This window comes from Poecile atricapillus, chromosome 2, assembly GCF_030490865.1.
Source record: "Poecile atricapillus isolate bPoeAtr1 chromosome 2, bPoeAtr1.hap1, whole genome shotgun sequence".
Taxonomy (NCBI): domain Eukaryota; kingdom Metazoa; phylum Chordata; class Aves; order Passeriformes; family Paridae; genus Poecile; species Poecile atricapillus.
The window spans coordinates 53,329,935-53,348,295 of record NC_081250.1 but is presented as its reverse complement, the minus strand read 5'-3'; the positions used below and the strand labels follow the sequence as shown (position 1 = coordinate 53,348,295).

General features: G+C 44.0%; 1 protein-coding gene across 1 annotated transcript in view; it reads right to left on the bottom strand.

Moving 5' to 3' along the window:
* Positions 1 to 6,152: 6,152 nt before the first annotated feature.
* GLI3 (GLI family zinc finger 3) overlaps positions 6,153 to 18,361 on the bottom strand; it is a 204,521-nt gene continuing 192,312 nt past the window's right edge. The window contains exons 13-15 of the mRNA XM_058833075.1: positions 14,202 to 14,492; positions 10,673 to 11,000; positions 6,153 to 9,493 (exon numbers count right to left, since the gene is read on the bottom strand). Coding sequence (XP_058689058.1) covers positions 7,203 to 9,493; positions 10,673 to 11,000; positions 14,202 to 14,492 — 2,910 coding nt within the window. The 3' untranslated portion in view covers positions 6,153 to 7,202. The remainder of the gene's footprint in view (positions 9,494 to 10,672; positions 11,001 to 14,201; positions 14,493 to 18,361) is intronic.

Genomic DNA, 18,361 nt, shown 5'->3' with positions numbered 1-18,361 from the left:
TACTGGGAAGTGGTGCCTAGGGGCTCCCATTGCACTAATCATGTAACAAAGCCGTGTTCCTAACACAAATAGCTTGTGTTTCAGCCTGAAGAGAACAAGTCGTCTCCTTCCCATTACCCTCTCTTTGAAAAAGCAGCTTGAAGATTACACAGTCAAGCCCGCAAAAGCTGGGAAAGGAAAAAAATTACTGGGCTGCCCTACAGTGCCATTGCTTGCACCCAGCCAGCCCAGTAACTCCATCAGCACTGTGGGCCCACACTGTCTGCTCTTCCCCTGCTCCATCCCCGACAATGGCAGGCCAGGTCTTAACATTATTGGTGATTTTTGTGTTGCCCGTCTTTGGGTTTGAGTGTAGTAATGTCACACCACCTGTTTAGGGCACTGGGGGGCTGTGGGGGGGGTTTTCCTCCCTTGCTGATTGATGCTGTATATCTCTGTTGCATTTTTTTTCAGGTTTTCCAAACTGCAGTTCTCTCTTGGGTACATGCCCTTCTGAAGTAAGAAACCAATTTAATGAATTAAATTAATTCATTTACAGCCTTGGCACTAGAGCACAGACTAAAGGTCAACAGCATCTGCTGATTTTGGATGGTACAAACCATGACTGCCCTGCTTTTTTTTGTTTTCCTGAGAACTTGGCATTACATTGAGCTTTACCACATGGCAACGCAGGTCCTCCTCTCTCCGGCTGCAACTTTGAACACACAGCTTTTCATCAGCCCAATCACAGTCAGGCTGGAGGACCAAGAGCATGACCTGGAGCCCCAGCCCTTCACCTAATAGTGCTCAGCTCTGGAAATGCTGTACCCTTGGTGCCTGACCTCGCACTGCTTGGCAGCAACTTCACCTGCAGCCTCAACACAGCAAACAACCAACATGCTGAACAGGACAGGGGCCCCATCTCCTGCCCTCTTGACATTCATCCTGAAGTAGATCCAGTTGGTGGAGGAGTTACAGCTGGAAGACGAGCATGCAGGGGTTGGTTAAAGGTAGAAGCAGTGGTGCAAGTTTGGTGCACAGAGCAGACAGAGGGGCTGTCAGGCCAGGTGTGTGGGCTCTCTTATGGCAGCAGGTGTGCAATGCTGTGACACTTGTTTAGCATGATGCTCTTCAGGTGTGCATGTGTGCAGGAAAAGTCCTGCATTAGCATGTAACAAGTGGGAGTTCCTCACCTCCCACTACCTGTAGGCAGCTGCTAAGGCTCAGAAATGCCTTGATCAGTCCTAAGCTCCTGACAGCCATGATCTGTGGTCAGCATGAATCCTGCTACTGACCCACCAGTCTCCATGGGCCTGATCGTTTCTCTGCTGGTCCATCATGTCTTTGTGAGGCTTGTTCCATCCCTGCTGCTCACCTCCTCTTAGTCAAAGTTGTGGGGATGCCACTGTCACTTGCACCCATCCCCCAAAGTGAGCTAATACTGAAGCACTGCCAAACTCTGGGAGAATTTTGGATTGCAGCATATAAACTAAGGCACCATGGCCATCATCAACCCCCCTTTCAAACTGCAAGATCTCCTTCACCCCTACCAGGCCACTCCCAGGGCTCTCCTGCCTCACTGGCTTCTCAGCTGGGCATGCTTTAGGCTTCAGCCCTCCATTCTACCCTTTGTCCCTCCTAAACCTTAAGGCCTGTGCCAAATGATAACAATGGTGAACAACAAAACAAAACAGGACACACACACAAAAAAAGAAGTTAACATGAGCAAATAATGCAGTTACCTCCCACCACTTGGGAAACAGCTCACCTATTTTAGCTGATGAAGGACTACAGCAGAAGCTGAGCACTGATAGCTCAATAGAGTGCTCTGGGTCTTGCCAGCAATGGAAACAAAAGAAAAATGAGAACAGCTCAGACACCTTAAGACCAAGCAGCGCTACAACATTTTCTATACTGTAAGCCATCACTAACTTGACATCATCCGTAACAACTGTGCTCAACAGGAGCACTCATTAAATATGTCCAGCTTTGAAGATAACTGTGTCTAGTTCTTTGCAGATCACACTGTAACCCACCTGAGTGGACATCTACTGATTAACACAGCCAGGGGAACTTCTCTTCCTCCTTCCTACGCTTCTTCATGGGTGGGCAAGCCTTTGTGAGACACCCTTGGCAAGCAAGGGATGGAAACAGCCCCCACAGATCAGCCCGGAGTTTAGCACGGCTTGGCTTTGGCCTCTGAACTGACTCCTCTTGCAGCAGAGTTAACCAGGTCAGTCTCTTTCCTCCCTTCAAACACTTTATCTGTCTGTGTGACACCACATTTTCATTTATTTTTCCCCCCACCACCTGACAGCCATTTTTCTTTAGCAAGAAGGTAAACACCCTGTTTTGTTTTCCCGTCTGTATTTAAACTGTGAATGGAGTGAAGCAACAGGCTGGGAAGTAGAAAAAGGAAAGCAGCTCTGAGTGGAAGTGATACAAGCACTGATTGCAACCAGGCTTTTCAGATGTATGAAAAAATAACTCCCTCCCCCAAGGAGATACTTTAGAAGCTGAAAGCTAAGAACTTAAGTACAAAGGCTTTTGTTTTTATTGACATTGTAAGAAACATTTTTTTTTTCTTTGTTACAAAAAAAGCTAAGTGGTTCTGAAAGCAGAAGTACAGTTCATATGTACACAGTGCTACAGACCCTTCAGATCAACCTAAGGCTTGAGAAACATCAGATCATAACTGCAGGTTTATCAAATGAAGACCACTAAGGTCTGTTACAGCTGAACACTATTCCTACCGTACATAAATGTATTTACACATTCTCTTTTTTCTTTTTTAAAAAAAAGGATTACAAGCTTTATAAAAAAAAAAATTAAAAAATTAAAAAAAAAAAAAAAAAGCAACACTTTTTTATCTTACACATCTGCAGGACTGACAACAGTAACTGTTCCATAGGAGACATTCCACCAATCCAAGGACAATAATACATGAATACCAGAGGTTTACAAGACGTTTCAGACACTATTAACAGTGGTATGTGCTATTAGCTCAATGGCAAGTACAGCCTCATCAGGAAAATTTGGCAACACATCCTGGTCCCTCTCTTTTACAGGGTCAACGCAAAATAAGGCACATACATTGCGGGAATATAAACACTGCTGTCCAGGTGGACAAGCCACAGCGGGACAGGCATGGGTGAGCTGACCAGCCATCTCACTGAGGGGCAGGGGAGCAGTGATGGGAAGTCAGCAGGCAGCCAGCATCTTAATGCACGCACCATTTGGGGCCATTCTCCAAGGAGAGAATAACATCATCTGCCGCGTGGATGTGAGGGACCATTGTACTCCCCAGCAAAGCCCATGTGGAAGCCCACTGACTTTCATGCAAACACACCTTTTCTTTACCTGGGTGTAACTGACAGATAAACCCTTCACTGGCAACTTCCACTTCGTGGAAAGTGAAACTGTCTGGAGAAACACACACGCTTCAGGCAGGCTGAATGTTACTGATGTGCCCAAGGCCAACAGTAACGGATATGGAAGACCCTCACAGAGCCATTAAAAGAAATGGCAATTTAGACTTACGCTGCAATGCTTTAAAAATAGAACATTCACAATATTTTGTGCATTTTCTTATACTCTTGAGTGATCAGTGTGTTTCCAACAGCTATGCAAAAATCAACTGATGTGCCACATACACAAAAGCAAGCTTTGACTCTGTAACTGGAAGAGTAGAGGGATGCTAGTAAACTCATCCCACCAGTGTTGATGGGACTTTCCCCAGACTGCCAGATGTTGAGAAGTGAAAGCTGGTGTCCAGTGTAACAGTGCCATGCTCAGAGAGACCAGTCCACCTTATCAAAACAGAACCAAACCCCAGACAGCTGGGCTACAATGTATTGCTACCCTCACAGGTACCAAAACCAGGCTCTTGAGTATAAAACAGAAAAGTGTGAGAAAACACTAAAAAGTGAAAAGTGACACATCAACGTAAGTGGCACATACATTTAATGGTGAAAATGATAAATCATTTGCACAAACTCTCCAAGGACACAGTGGAGTCTCTGATTCTACAACTTTGCCAAATCAAATGGGATGCCTTTCTTGAGCATGTGGTTTCTGCCAAGACACACTGTTGGCCCAAAACAAGGTTAAGTGAGTGACGAAGGTTTGTCAAATCCAGGAAGGCAAACTGGCTACTCAAACAGTCCCTTTTAGCCTGGAGCAATATGAATGGCTCCTTCTAAGCTCTGATGGATCACATCTGTTAATAGCTTCCCAGCATCAACTGCACCAGCAGATACAATTATGAACTGGAAAATTGAGTTTAAAAAATAGTTTGGGATGTCTGGGGGTTTTTTAATGTATTGGCTCCATAACAATAAAAGACTTCTCTCCCAAGCCACCTACTCCCAGGCTGGTCATAAGTCTCCCTGTTGAAATTGTTTATAAACATGTAATTGATGGCTTTAATAAATAGTCAGGCTTGGTTACTGAGAACTATCTGAAACTTGTCCAGCACAGCCTTTCCTCATGCCTATACTGCTGCTTCTCTGCAGGGCCATGAGCTGTATCCCCACGCTACAATGCACAGCACAGCCCTTGGAACATCCCTGTCCCTGGGAACCTGCCCAGTGGGATGCATCCCTTCTTGTCCCAGCAGCAGGGCAGGGACAATGGTTGTGTACAGGCAGTAGGTCTCAACAGGGCCTTTGGGCAATGAGAGGGCAACAGGGAGCAGCTTCCTTCTGCTGCCATGGCCATTTGCCATGGTGAGCTGTGCCCAACTGCCCATGCAGCCCAAGGACCACTGCAGGTGGGTTGTGATAGCTGGTCAGGGGCAGTGAGGCTGGAAGGGAAGCTAGCAAAGAGAAAAGTGTAGGGTGAGTGAATATGTGTGCATGGGACAGGGTAAGAAAGAAATACTGGCTAAAGATACAAAGAAAGACAGGAGCTAGGTCATGATAAAACAGGTAGGTTATCTACATTTGTCTTGATTTCTTACATTCCAGCTGAGTGCAAATCTCTTGGTATGTGTTGTGATAAGCTCAAATATGGCCCCTGCACTAGATTCCTATGATGTTTTCCTACTGATTTATAGATTCATCCTCAGACTAACAGTTAACAGCTGTTAACAGATCAGTGTTATCTGACAGATTCACTGAGATTTCATTCCTACACATTTCCTCAAATGCCATGTCCTCAATCAGCTGGTATTTCACCTTTTCTTTTACAACTGAAAAAAATGCAATGGTTTTCTAGCCTAGAGAAGCCATCTTCTGATTCTGACTGGGCTAAAGTTTATCTGTATTTCAAAACTGATTACACTCCCTCTTCTCACTGTATGTCTGCTATAACATCAGCTCCTTACAGACATCAAATCCATGACTGTAAATGCCTGCACAATTTACATCCTGTAGTAGGACTTCATTCACTTTTGGGACTTAACTGAGAAGTCTGCAAGGGCTGGAACTCCACGCAGCTTCTAGGAGTGGGTGAACTTAAACTGTGGTCTTGTGATTGCTCCCCACAGCAGCCTGTTCACCCAGGAGCACTGTGTGTTCAGGGGTGCAGACACAGAGCCCAGCAGAGCCAAAAACGAGCCTGTGTTCACAGAGAAAATGCCATTCACCTACACCAGCTTCATGATCACAGTGCCTTGGTTTCAGTTTTTTGCCGGTATAACGGACCCTGGGCACTGAACCACTGGTCTGCTTTGAAATTAAATGCACATGGTGTCACCAAGAGGGAGAGAAAGAAGTTGGGTTGGTCTTTCTGAGCTTTGATTAGTTGCCAGACAACTCAGCTGGTTAGAGCATGGTGCCAATAGCATCAAAGTTGTGGGTTTGATCCTCACACAGGCCATTCACTGAAGAGTTGGACCTGATAATAATTCCAGATCTGAATAGTCTGTGATCTCTGAATACTTGCTGGTCCCCTTGTTTCTTGGCTGTTTTTAATGGCAGTTTAAATTTCTTAATTTTGTAAAGCCTGGACACAGTGGAAAAAAACATTTAAGATTATCAGATTGCTTGCAACTGCTTTGATTTATTTGGCTAGCCTGAGAGCTGGGCCAGCCATTCATTTTCTGCTTCTTTTACATGACATGCCCATGATGTTTTTGAAGCTGTATGTATCCATGGAGCTGTCTGGGATGAAGGGGATGTACACAAAGTTTTACCAGCAAATAAGAACCAGTGGCTCAGCAAGTTACACCTCAATAATTTGAATTAAAAAAAAAAAAAAAAAAAAAAAAAAATCCCCAGTATGAAATACTGCTCTTTTGTTATTTCATTGCATGAAATACTGCAAAAGACCCTGATCATATCTCCACAAATGTGGTATGCAATGAGAAGACTATAGACTACCCAAGTCACTACACACACCCATAATTTTGCTATCCAGTCATTTAAAAAAGAAGGCTGAAAACCAGAATACCAAATACTGCAAAAGATGAGAGTTGGACTACGAACAGTTTTCTGGTCCTCTCCTTCCTCTGAAACAGGTTGAACATGACACAATCTCAGTATTGTTATTCAAGGCAGTGACAGCTATCTCTGTGTGCATTTACAACAAACTTAAGCTTCCACTAGAGATCAAAGGGCTGATGGTTTTTACATTTCTTATTTGCTTGAACCTCCCAACATTTTGTGCTCCTTGTCCCTGAAACTGCAGCCCAGGGGTACCATGGCAGTGCATTTCTAAACTGGTTTTCCACCTCAGTGTGATGTGTCCAGTGCATCCAGAGATGATTTCATTGCTGTATGCTCACTTCACATTGTGCCTGGTTATAGGTTCAAGGGGAAAAGTTGCAACGGTTCTACAAGGTCTAGCTTCATTTGAGTAACAGAAAATTATCAAGTCATTTCAACAGGCCTTTCTTTACCAAAAAAACTCCAAAACAAAACAAAAAAAACAAAACAAAAACAACATGCACTTCACACGTTTACATTGGTTTACAATTAAAAAACAAAAGAAAAATAAAAAGAAGCATACAGACATTCAAAAAGAGTGAGAGAGGGAGAGAGAGAGAGAAAAGAGAGAAAGGGATGGAATGGGTGTAGCAATACTGATTCAAAACTGAAATGGAAGACAGTTTCTCCCTAGAACACTTTAGGGTTTTCAGAGTCCTTATTCCATAAAAGGAATATACTTGAAACACATCCCATTTAGGTGAGATGAGATTGCTAAAATACATACACAACTAAAAAATATGAGTCTTTTTTTTTTTCCATCTGTTATCTCCTAAGTGTTTTTGTTTTTTATGTCTATTGCATAACAGCAAGAAACTTGCTTTCTTCTGCAAGTGAGGTCAACAAAGAGCTCATGTCCCCAATAGCCATGTTGGTTGTGCTTACAGGCATAGCTGGGAATGTAAGAGATGCTCGGGGAGTGGTGAGGCGTGAGGAATTGCGGGAGACATTTTGAATGATACTTGGGCTCAGGGCTCCCGAAATTAAGCTGACATGGTCCCCATCATCTATGATAGCATCAAAATCTATCTGCACACCCTCTAGACTGTTGTTGTCAATGCTGTCAACTGTGCTTGACACTTGGTTAGCCCCCGGGGAAAGAAGCTCAGATGAGTTTTCAGTTGCAGTCCCCTGCAGCAGGCAGCTGGCTTCTGAACCAAAGAAAGAACCTGTTTTCATAGCTTGGTGGCTAAAGCCCATGGTTTGGTCATATAACTGACCAGAGTAATTCTGCATGTTAGAGCAGAACTGCTGTGATTGACCTTGCATTTCCATCTTAATGGTGTTTACCCTGTACGTCTGGTTGCCATCATCTACTTGTCTTTGCTGCTGGGACAGGTTGTTTCTCAACATGTTTTGCCGTCTGTTGCTGCTGTAATTAGAGCATGACTGGTAACTTTTGGCTGCTGACAAGCCTGAAGGCTGGCTTCCAATGGTGTGAGACACCAGTGGACAGCTCTGCGGCCCTTGATACAGGCTGCCTTGTGAGGTAGGACTAACCTGCCCTAGCATCATTTGACCAGAGTGATTGACTCCCTGGTAATGAACACCATCTCCAGCTGGCTGGCTTTGCAAATATTCCTGTTCCATCATGTTCCTGTCCTGCATCCCGTTTGCCATATTGGTGGTTTGATCACTGGATGCCAGGGGATGGCTGAAATTTTGCTGGTTCCCATTCACTGGCATGTTGCTGATTCTTAGCTTCTGCCCTTGCACTGCCATGCCACAGGAATTGTCTGTCACCCCAGCCATCATTGCTTGCCTGCCCATGCTTTCACTGTAAGGCTTGTTGGAATGCATGCTGAAAGAATTCCCAGCTCCGCTGCCAAGAGTCACGTTTTGCTGTAAACTGTAGGAAGTGTTGTTCTCCACCAGGTTCTGATAGCCATTCTGTTGGGCCATGTTGCTTCTCTCCAGGTTCTGCTGCTGAACCATCATATTGTTATAAAATCTGAAGGCCCGAGCCTGCTGCACTGCTGACCGCTGACCACATTTCAGCTTTGAAGGAGATAAGTCAGAACTTCCTGAGCTTACTTCATTCCACTGAATGGGCAAGTCACTCTTACTTGCCTCGGGACCTGCCTGCTGACTGCTCGGTGGAGGGGCTTGGTCAAAGTTGCTGGGGTTGTTGTTTCCTGAAACTGAGCTGTGATGCATTTTGTTGCTGTCTAGGACATTGTTCAACAAATGGTCGTACGTGCCCTGGTTCTGGGAATTCAGATACTGGACCACATCATCTGGCAGGAGATCCTCATCATTCAGACTGCTACCTGCTTCCACGGTAGCAGCCTCCAGGGCGACATTCTCGCTGATGCTTGGAGGACAGGGGGAGCTGAAGCTGCGAAAGACGCCACCCTCAGAACGGGTGTAGTTCTGAAGAACAAGGTTGCGCTTTTCCATGGATGGAGGCAAAGCAGGAGGGTTAAAGCTATTAAGACTGTTGAAACGCTGGACTCTTGGGACAGAGAGATTGTCAGAGGCCATTCTGACTGGATCACTGGCTCTCCTTGTCCCATTTCCTAAAGCTTCGTGAGACAGAAAATGCCTCCTGCTGTAACCATTTGCCCCACCATCACTACATCTTCGAGGGACATTCACTGGAGGCAGTGGAGATACTCCAGACTCCCTGCAGTCACCCAAGAGTGCCATTCTTGTCTTGAGGCTCATCCTCTCCATGTTAGGCAGTGGAGTTGGTGGGGGTCCACCAGTAGCTGCTGCATATTTAGCTTTCAGCCTGTATTGCTGGGCCGGGGTGAGGCTGAGAAGACTTGGCAGGTCATCACACTGGCTCGCTTCACTGGAGCGCCGGGAGGCATCCGTCGAGATGGGGTCGTAGGAGTCTGCAACGCTCACGTTCTGCGGTCTTCCCTCTGCCTGGGAGGCATCGCTGGACCTCCGGCTGGAGAAGCAAGGTGAGATTCCAGAGGACCTGCGGCTGCTCAGGTAAGCTGAACTGATTGTGCTAGTATTGCTGTCCCTCCTGTTCAGCATGTTCAACACAGTGATGTCTGTACTTGAGAGTTCATTCCTGTTTGGCAGAATAGTCATGGATCCTCCGACACTGCAGCTGCTGTTTGACTGGGTACCTGCAGGTAAAATTCACAGTTAAACAAAGAGGTATTATCCAGAAACTGGTGTGGAAAACACACAGTAAAGAACTCAGTGGAGTATAGAGGAAGAACATCATCACACCCAATCATAGCAGTGCTCCTTCTTGAAAGAAGTAGGGATAAAAACTGTGTCCTTAGGTTTAAAGCTGATTCAGAGACTCAAGGGTAACATTTCAGTGTGAATCCCAGAAGAAAATTTATAGCCCATAGCCACAAACTGTCATCAGCTGGTGCAGTGCTCCAGCCTGCAGTGCAGCTATGCTGGCTGATGTGCCAGGAGGACACATTCGTAAGGGAGCTTTTTATAGGCAAAATATAATTGAACAGGCATTTGCATGGAATGGCAAAATATACAAATTGGAGGCTATTCAAGGTCATTTCTTAAACTTCTTGAAATATTCTTGAAATAACTCCTAACAACTGCAAAACATCTTTGTTGGTTTCCTTGTTTTGTTTTGGTTTTAATAAACAGGATAAATGTCTTAATTTTACATAGTTTGTTTTGACTGAATGGGTCTCAGAAAACCTGGGCTGTCACTGCTGGGTGGAGCCCAGAAACCTACAGGCATGCTGTAGGCAAAATAGGAGCAGCAGCAACATCCAATTTGGTCATGAGCAGCTCTTTGGAGGAAAACAACTGGGGATCTTCAGAGTTCAACCTCGCCTTGCTCCCATTCATGGATATCTGCTCTTTGCAGCAGCAACATCTGTACGTATGATTTCTTCTATGTGTGGGAACAGGTTATTTAAAGGGAAGCCCACCACACTGCTGCAAAGGCTGCCTTGCAAGGGCCTCAACAGAAAGACTTCCATACAATAAATTCACAGGTATTTATTTCTTCTGCCTTGCCTTGAAACAGGACAGAATTTTGATGATCTTGGGTCAAAACCTTTAACTGTAGGGGATATTTAAAATGTGACTCATGGCTCCCCTGCTAACCCTTGTTCTGTAAAACACAGGACTATCAGACTTCTCAGAGGGTGGGTAGAAGGACTTGCAATGAGGGCACAAACAGAAAGTGAACAATTTACAAACCATTTCACAGCTGCTGAGTTCCCTAAGCTGTGCAACTCCTGCAAGAGTTGCAAGATTGAGCTAGGAAGCAGCAAGATAATGGACAAAAAGCATTATCACTCTTATTACGTGTATCTCACCATTTCCTATGAGAGGCGGCAAGGTCGGGGCTTTGGAAGGTGGAACGGGGTTCAGTCTTGGAAGCATTCCATTAACTTGTTTCAACCTTTCTAATTTCACTTGCTCCATCCATTTGGTCCCTGTCATATTCCTCCTGGCCTGTAAGCCAAGTGCTGTGGTGGCTGTGGAAATGGTAGAGTCCATGATTGGGGTTTCATCGATGACACTGAGGTCTCCTACACTACCACCACCGGTCAGAGTAAGCTCGATCCCATTGTTGGAATAGTTGCTGATGGGGGACTGTTCGCTGCTGCATGTAGACTGACCACCAGGGCTTGGCTGAGATGTCTGTTGGAGGGAAGTAAGAGACAAAAGAGTGTGAGGATTAAGCAAACAATGTTAACCAGAGCATTTGTGCTAAATGAAGGTCTAAATGGAGCCGAAAATACAGGTATAGAAAAGTTCAGCATTAAATGATAACAGTGATCGTTCATAAAGAGGCTTTCTAGATATTGGCTTCAACTGCAGTGAATGGCACTGTAAAGCACAAGACTAAAGTCCCCTTTCACATGTTGCTGATGGTATTTAATATATCTTCATAAGACATTTATCCAAATTACTCCCAGAGTTACTTATATCACTTCAAGCCATTTGTGAGCACCTACGGATGGATACCCTACTTTGCTTATGTGCTGTTCCCAACTGAAGCTGCAGCTCAGAAAAACCAAACCAGAATTCAGCCATGTTACAAGGTATTAGTTTACACTGCGAGGCTTGCAAACAAACAAACAAGACTCCAACAACATTGGAATTTGGGTTTTTTTAATTAGACTTGTGGCTAAAGAATGTAAGCATTTTCCAGGCTTAAGGCTCATTGTTACAAGCAGTGGTTGGCCTGAAATGCTGGCATGTAATAAAATAGGGACAAAGCATCAGTGCAAAAAATATTGTATCATATTATCAGCATCTCATGACCCTGGCAGCACTCAGGTCTAACTTACACCTCCTCTTATACCTCTTATACCACCTAACTTATACCGCCTCTGACCTGAATCAAGAAGGTGATGATCTACTGAATCAAATCCTTTGTTTCATTAGAATTTAAGATTTGAAGTGCAAGAATTTAAGTAGACAATACAGGCTGCTAATCTGAAGGGATATAAATATGCCACAATAGCATCTTCTTTCTTAACAGGGAGTGTTCCCTGCTGCTCTAGCAGAACTCTTGCTGTGGGGAAACACAGGCTTGATTTACTTTTCAGACGTTTTATGAAGTTCTCGCAAAAGAATGGGAAAATTGACAAACTGACAGACAAAACACAGACAGAAGTCTCTGGATTTAATATCTCAGTGTAAGGTTCTATCAGTGTGATCACAAATCAGTGGGGCATGCAGTATCATTTTGCTCACAAGAACAGTTTCATGTAAGTATTTAACTTTTAGGGTTTCTGATGTGGTTTTGTTTTTTGGTTTTGTTTTTCTTCTGCCACTCTGTGATCTTTATGTACATTTTATTGAAAAATGCTGTCTTGAATTTCTGAAGTGGCAGGGACAACTCTCACTTTAAACATCAATGAATGAAGACTCAGATTCATTGCACTACTGTAGTTTCATGCCCTTAAGGAGTCCATTTGAGATTCAGTAACTATTTTATTATTTCTAACTTGAATGATGATACTTAGAATTTATGAGGCCACACTGAGCAAGTTCATTTCCAAATCCTGGCCATAGCAGATTTGGTGACAAGAATAGAAATAACAGTTGTTATACAGAAGAAAGTTTGTGCTTCTGGACAATAGCTTCATGCCATATGGAAGAAGAGTAATAGTGATCAGAAGCCTGTTCTTGTAGCACATGTCAAGATCACAGTGAGGTAGGGTACAGAAATAAGAACTGTATTATGCAGGACATATATTTCTAGATGTGCAATACAGAAGAAAAATGGATGTGTCATCTAGAGGGGAAAGTACAAAGACATTTCTGAAGATGTTTCACCAATATAAGCCAGATTTTTCACATGTCAAGTGTTGCAAAACGCTCACAACATTACAACTGGGAATGTGCTTGATGGATTGCACATTACTAAATAAAGGAATTATTGAACAACAGGCAGAAGACTAAAATAAAAACACAAATAATGTTGCAATAAGAAAAAGCAGAAAAGTTAAAATGCCCTCACCTTATTACCCACTGTCCTTAGGAAGTTAGAATAAGACATTTAAGAGCATTAGACAGAAAAGATATTGGATTAGTTGAAAACCAGAAAATATACCTTAATTCATACATGCAATGAAAAACAAGAAGCACAATTATTTTTAAAATATACTTTTCCACGAAAAATATTTAATGCTATGTAAGCTATAGGCATTAGTACTCCTCTTTCTCACAAATTTTCCTGTTAGAACTGTGTTCAACATGCCTCAATAATGCCTCAACATGTTTACCTAGCAAAGCAAGAGACTTTGTTCCTTTGTAAACTAAGGTAGTTATCAGCAAAGATGGCAGAGGACTTCCTTTAGACTTCAGCAGGAGTTTAGTCTCAGCCCTTCAAAGTTTTTTAATTCAGGATTAATACTGAACAGTTTGAGCATAAGCCTTAGGCACAACATAGCAGTAACTCATATTTCAGTGAGTAATCACTTTGAATTGCAGCATGATTAACAGTATGAGCAGAATTTGGAGGGCTCATATTTGTATTCCCCAGGGGCTGGATACAGATGAATCATAGACCCAGATGGGGAAGAGGATGGAGTGGCTGCCTTTGAATTAACCCTTGTGAAGAGGGCAGATGGCACATGAAATTCAGGCAAATAAAAGAACCTGTGTATTTAAGATAGCATCTCAAAACATGGAATACAGTCCTTTCAATAGCTTAATGCAATATGTTAAGGTAAACCAGAGAAAACACTTGCAGACTGTCGATTTAGTTAAACTTGGACTAGGTTAACTTGAGTTAAGCATCAGGTAAGCATAAGAGGTCACATCACAACAGAGATGTTATTAAAAAGATGCCCATCTGCTGTTTAAGAAACTCAATTCATCCTGCTTCAGTTTGATCCATAACCCAAAAGCCTCAAGCCCCTAAAATCTGATTGTTTCCCTAGGTTCTCCAAAAATGATCATCATCAATACCATCATTTTAGTAATTTGGATTTCTTGTGGTTTGGTTTGGTTTTTTTCTTTTTCTGGCTTTCAGCCTGCAAGATTCAGATTCACCATCTTTCTTCTGGAAACAGAAGAGTGGAAAAAACATGTTATTTTTTTCAACTCTGATTTTCTTATACTATGCTTATTCCAGAAGATGGAGCTTTTTTAAGAGAAACAATTATTGTGGCAGCTGCCAGCACCACGCTTACTCCATATTACGCGTACTAGATGTCATCTTTTTATTTGCTATTAGGCTTTAAAAACATTTTGCCATGTAAACACAGAAAAAGACCTCACAAAACCAAACCTTGTGAGCTAGAGGTTACAGACTTGAGAATTTCATACAGGGATTATTAAGGAAGGAAGAAAAGGATAAAGGGAGTGGCACGGTGTATTGCATACCATTGGTTTTTCTGACTTGACTGCTTTCACTTGGAGGCATTCTTCACGCTTTGAGGTAGTGTTGCTGAGGTCCTTCTGCTCACCAATTGCACCCTGAGTCTGATGGCCTGGTGACCGGGTCTGAGAGTGGCTGCCTGGGTCTCTTGGTGGCGGAGGCCGTGGGTGGATATCTCCCCGCTGCTTCTTGGTGACATGTGCCTCCGGGCCGTGCACGGTCTTCACGTGCTTCCGGAGAGAGCTGGGGTCTGTGTAGCGCTTCGTGCAGCCCGGTATCTTGCAAACATATGGTTTCTGACAAGACACAAAAACCACCTATATTAGATTTAATTCCACGTGGGACTCCTGAAGAACTCCTTGGAGCACAGCTGGTGTCGCAGTTAAATGCTTTCACGGTGAATTTTTTACCTAATTTGTGGTCTCTTCAACAACTGAATCATAGAATGGTTTGGGTTGGAAGGGACCTTAAAGATTATCTAATTATCCACTCCCCTCCCAACATGGGCAGGGACCCCTTGGTAAAAGCCACATTCAAACCTGGCCTTGAACATTTGAGCACTTGAACACTGCTTGAATGAAGCATCCACATCTTCTCTGGGAAACCTCTACCAGTGCCTCACTACCCTCACAGTAAACAATTTCTTCCTTTTAACTAATCTAAATCTACCCTCTTCCAGTTTAAAGCTATCACCCCTTGTCTTATTGAAGTGTGACTGTACCCAGTCAAAACCATTAGCTCCCCTTGGTTCAGAAAGTAGCAATTAGTGTTGCACAGTTGGTTGAGGGAAGAGTCTCTCATGGCTACCAACTAGCACAGCTTTCACTTATCTTAGCAGAAGAGTCAACCGAGCTATGGCCACTTATGAAGACTGGTCTAGTTTTCAACCCTGTCCCTTGCCCTCAGCAGTTTGATAGTGTTCCCCATATGCCTAATACCTACTACTTGACACTGAGAGAAACAACCCACTTCAAAAGGTGCTGGGCCATTTGTTCAGGCAGAATTAACCGAGGAAGCATTTTTTTTTTCTGGCTCCTTCAGATCACCAGTCAAAGCATAAGGTACAGTGCCATGAACATTTTGCAGAAATAGATGCACTATTATTACTGCTACCAGCATAACTCATCACTCATTTTTTTAGAAACCACTTCCTTTATCTGTGAATTTCTATAGCTCACTAAGCAATGTAGAATAAAGTAAATTTACTGTCTTATAAATTAACAAAGCCTTTGTTCTTGTATTATGAGGGTATTAAAAAGAAGAGCTGAGCACTTCCTAAATCCTTTAATTGCCCTGGGAAGCAAAGTATTGTTCACACACTTTTATTACTGAATTGTTTCCAAGAAACTACTATTTTAAAGGTTTGTTTTTTTTTTTTATACTAGCCTTCAAAAAATAGAAAGAGACCCTCACGCAGAGTTTCTCAGAGGGGTTTTGTGTCTGCTTACACATGGCACTGTGGAGCCTTGGACAAATATAGCTTTGCCATAGCTGTCTAAGGCCTGAGATTGCTTCCACTGACATCAGTGGAAAAAACTCTCCCACTTACTTGAATAGGAGTAAAAATGAGTAATTTAGAGACAATGTTGATCTACCAAGGCAGATTTTCTCAAGTTGCTACAGAAGTACAAGTCACTTCATTCTCCTCTACATGAGAAAGGCATATCATAATCAAGAGATGTCAGCTGCTTTTAAAGCTCTCTGTAGGTTACCTACTTAAAACCAAAATGGCACTGCAAACTGCTGAATTTGGTCTGTGTTTTTCATGGTATTCACATCATTCCACCAGTATAGGTTGCCCTAGAAGATTAACCTGTTTTGGTGTGAGGTAATGGTGAAGGAAACATTTCATTTGCCCCCATGGCTGCACCTATCAGAAATCATATGCAGCATAAAATTTCTCTGGTTGACTTACTGTTAGACACAAATTCTGATCTTAACACAGGGCAGGTCACATTGCTAAGTAAAAGAAGATCTTAATCATCAACTAGGCAGCACACAGATTAGTTCAGACAGTGCATGAGAAAAGAAAGCTCAGGCAGCTATTAGCAAGACTTGGTAAACTTCTTTCTACCTTGGTGACCATTCACTAAATCACTGCAGGGCTTCAGTGCCGTTATTGGTTGGGCTGCTGAAAACACAGCAGGGATGAGGAAACTCAGAGATGTGCAATGCCCTCTGCTTCCCTTATGACTAACAAGATGCTGCAGGGCAGGGACTGGAAGATGAATGCTCCCTGGAGCATCCCTGCTGGCCATTGTGTATGCCTGCGACTACCCAATACCAGCTAAAGAAAGATACAAGCTGTGTGGAAATGGATATAGCTGCTATGGTACATCCCGCCCTCCCAGTACTTCCAGGTTTAGGCTAGAGGTGAAAGAGTTCAGGGACATGTCAAGGAGAGGAGATTTGATTCTGAGTTGTGAGACTGAGATGATGTGACTCTGTGCAACTTGAAATAGGGCAATAAAACATGGACAATGCATGAAGATTGTGTGCTTCCTGAAAAAGGAGGAAGCAGTAACAGGAAACACAGTAATGAGAAGTTATGCTGAGTGTTTGGGAAACAGCTGGGACTGCCACAGCTGGTTTCCTTGAGAAAAGCTGTATTTCCTCTGCTTGCATCCCTAGTCCCAGAATCACAGAATCATGGAATTACTAGTTTGGAAGAGACCTCCAAGATCAACCCATGCCCTAATACCTCAACTACCCAATACTTCAACAAAACCATGGTACCAAGTGCCATATCCCATCTGCTTTTTAAACACATCCGGGGATGGTGACTCCACCACCTCCCCAGGCAGACCATTCCAGTACTTTATCACTCTTTCCATAACAAACTTTTCTCCAATATGCAACCTATATTTCCTTGGCACAGCTTAAGGCTGTGTCCTCTCGTTCTGTCAGTTGCTGCGTGGAGAAAGAGACCAACCCCAACCTGACTACAGCCACCTTTCAGGCAGTTGTAGAGAGAGGCTAAGGTCACCTCTGAGTCTCTGTTTCTCCAGGCTAAACAACTCCAGCTTCCTTAGCCATTCCTCACAAGACTTGTGTTCCAAGCCTCTCACCAGCCTCGTTGCCTCCTCTGGACGTGCTCAAGCATCTCAAGGTCCTTCCTGAACTGAGGGCCCAGAACTGGACACAGCACTCCAGGTGTGGCCTCACCAGTGCCAAGTGCAGGGGAAGAATGACCTCCCTGCTCCTGCTGGCCACACTATTCCTGGTACAGGCCAGGGGCCATTGGCCTTCTTGGCTACCGGGGCACACTGCTGGCTCACGTTCAGCCGGCTGTCACCAGCACCCCCAGGTCCCTTTACTCCTGGGCACTGTCCAGCCACACTGTCCCCAGCCTATGACATTGCAGGGGGCTATTGTGGCCAAAATGCAGGACTCGGTACTTGGACTTACTAAACTTCATCCCTCTGTATTTTGCCCATCCATTCAACTATTCCAGGTCTCTCTGCAGAGCCCTCCCACCTTCCAACAGATCGCCACATAGTCCCAGCTTAGTGTCTATCATCCACAAATTTACTAGTGAAAGACTCAATACCCTCATCCAGGTGATCAATAAAAATATTGAACAGGACTGGACCTAGCACAGACCTCTGAGGGACACCACTGGTGACTGGCCCCCAGCTGGATGCAGCACTGTTCACCACCACTCTCTGGGCCCAACCACCCAACCAGTTCCTAACCCAGCACAGAGTGCTCCTGTCCAAACCATGCGCTGCCAGCTTTTCCAGGAGTGTGCTGTGGGAGACAGTGTCAAAGGCCTTGCTGAAGTCCACATAGACAACATCCACAACCTTTCCTGCATCCACCAGGCAGGTCATAAAAGGACATAAAAAGGAGATCAGGACCTACCCCTCCTAAACCCATGCTGGCTGGGTCTGATACCCTGGCCATCCTGTGTAGTCCATGAGGTCTTCTCAGGATGGAAAGAAAGAGTGAAAGAGGCCAGAGAAGAAAAGGCATTAACTCAGAACTTAAAAGGCAACCCATGATTTCAAATGCAGAAACTGTCTGTCTGCAGCACCCTGAAGTATGCTGGGGAAGCTGCATCCCAGCAGATATCTGGTGCCAACACAGGCATGGGGATGGGTTCAGGCACTCAACAAGCCCTTCCAGCTCCAGAGAAAAAAATAATCCTAATTTTATAGGGAGA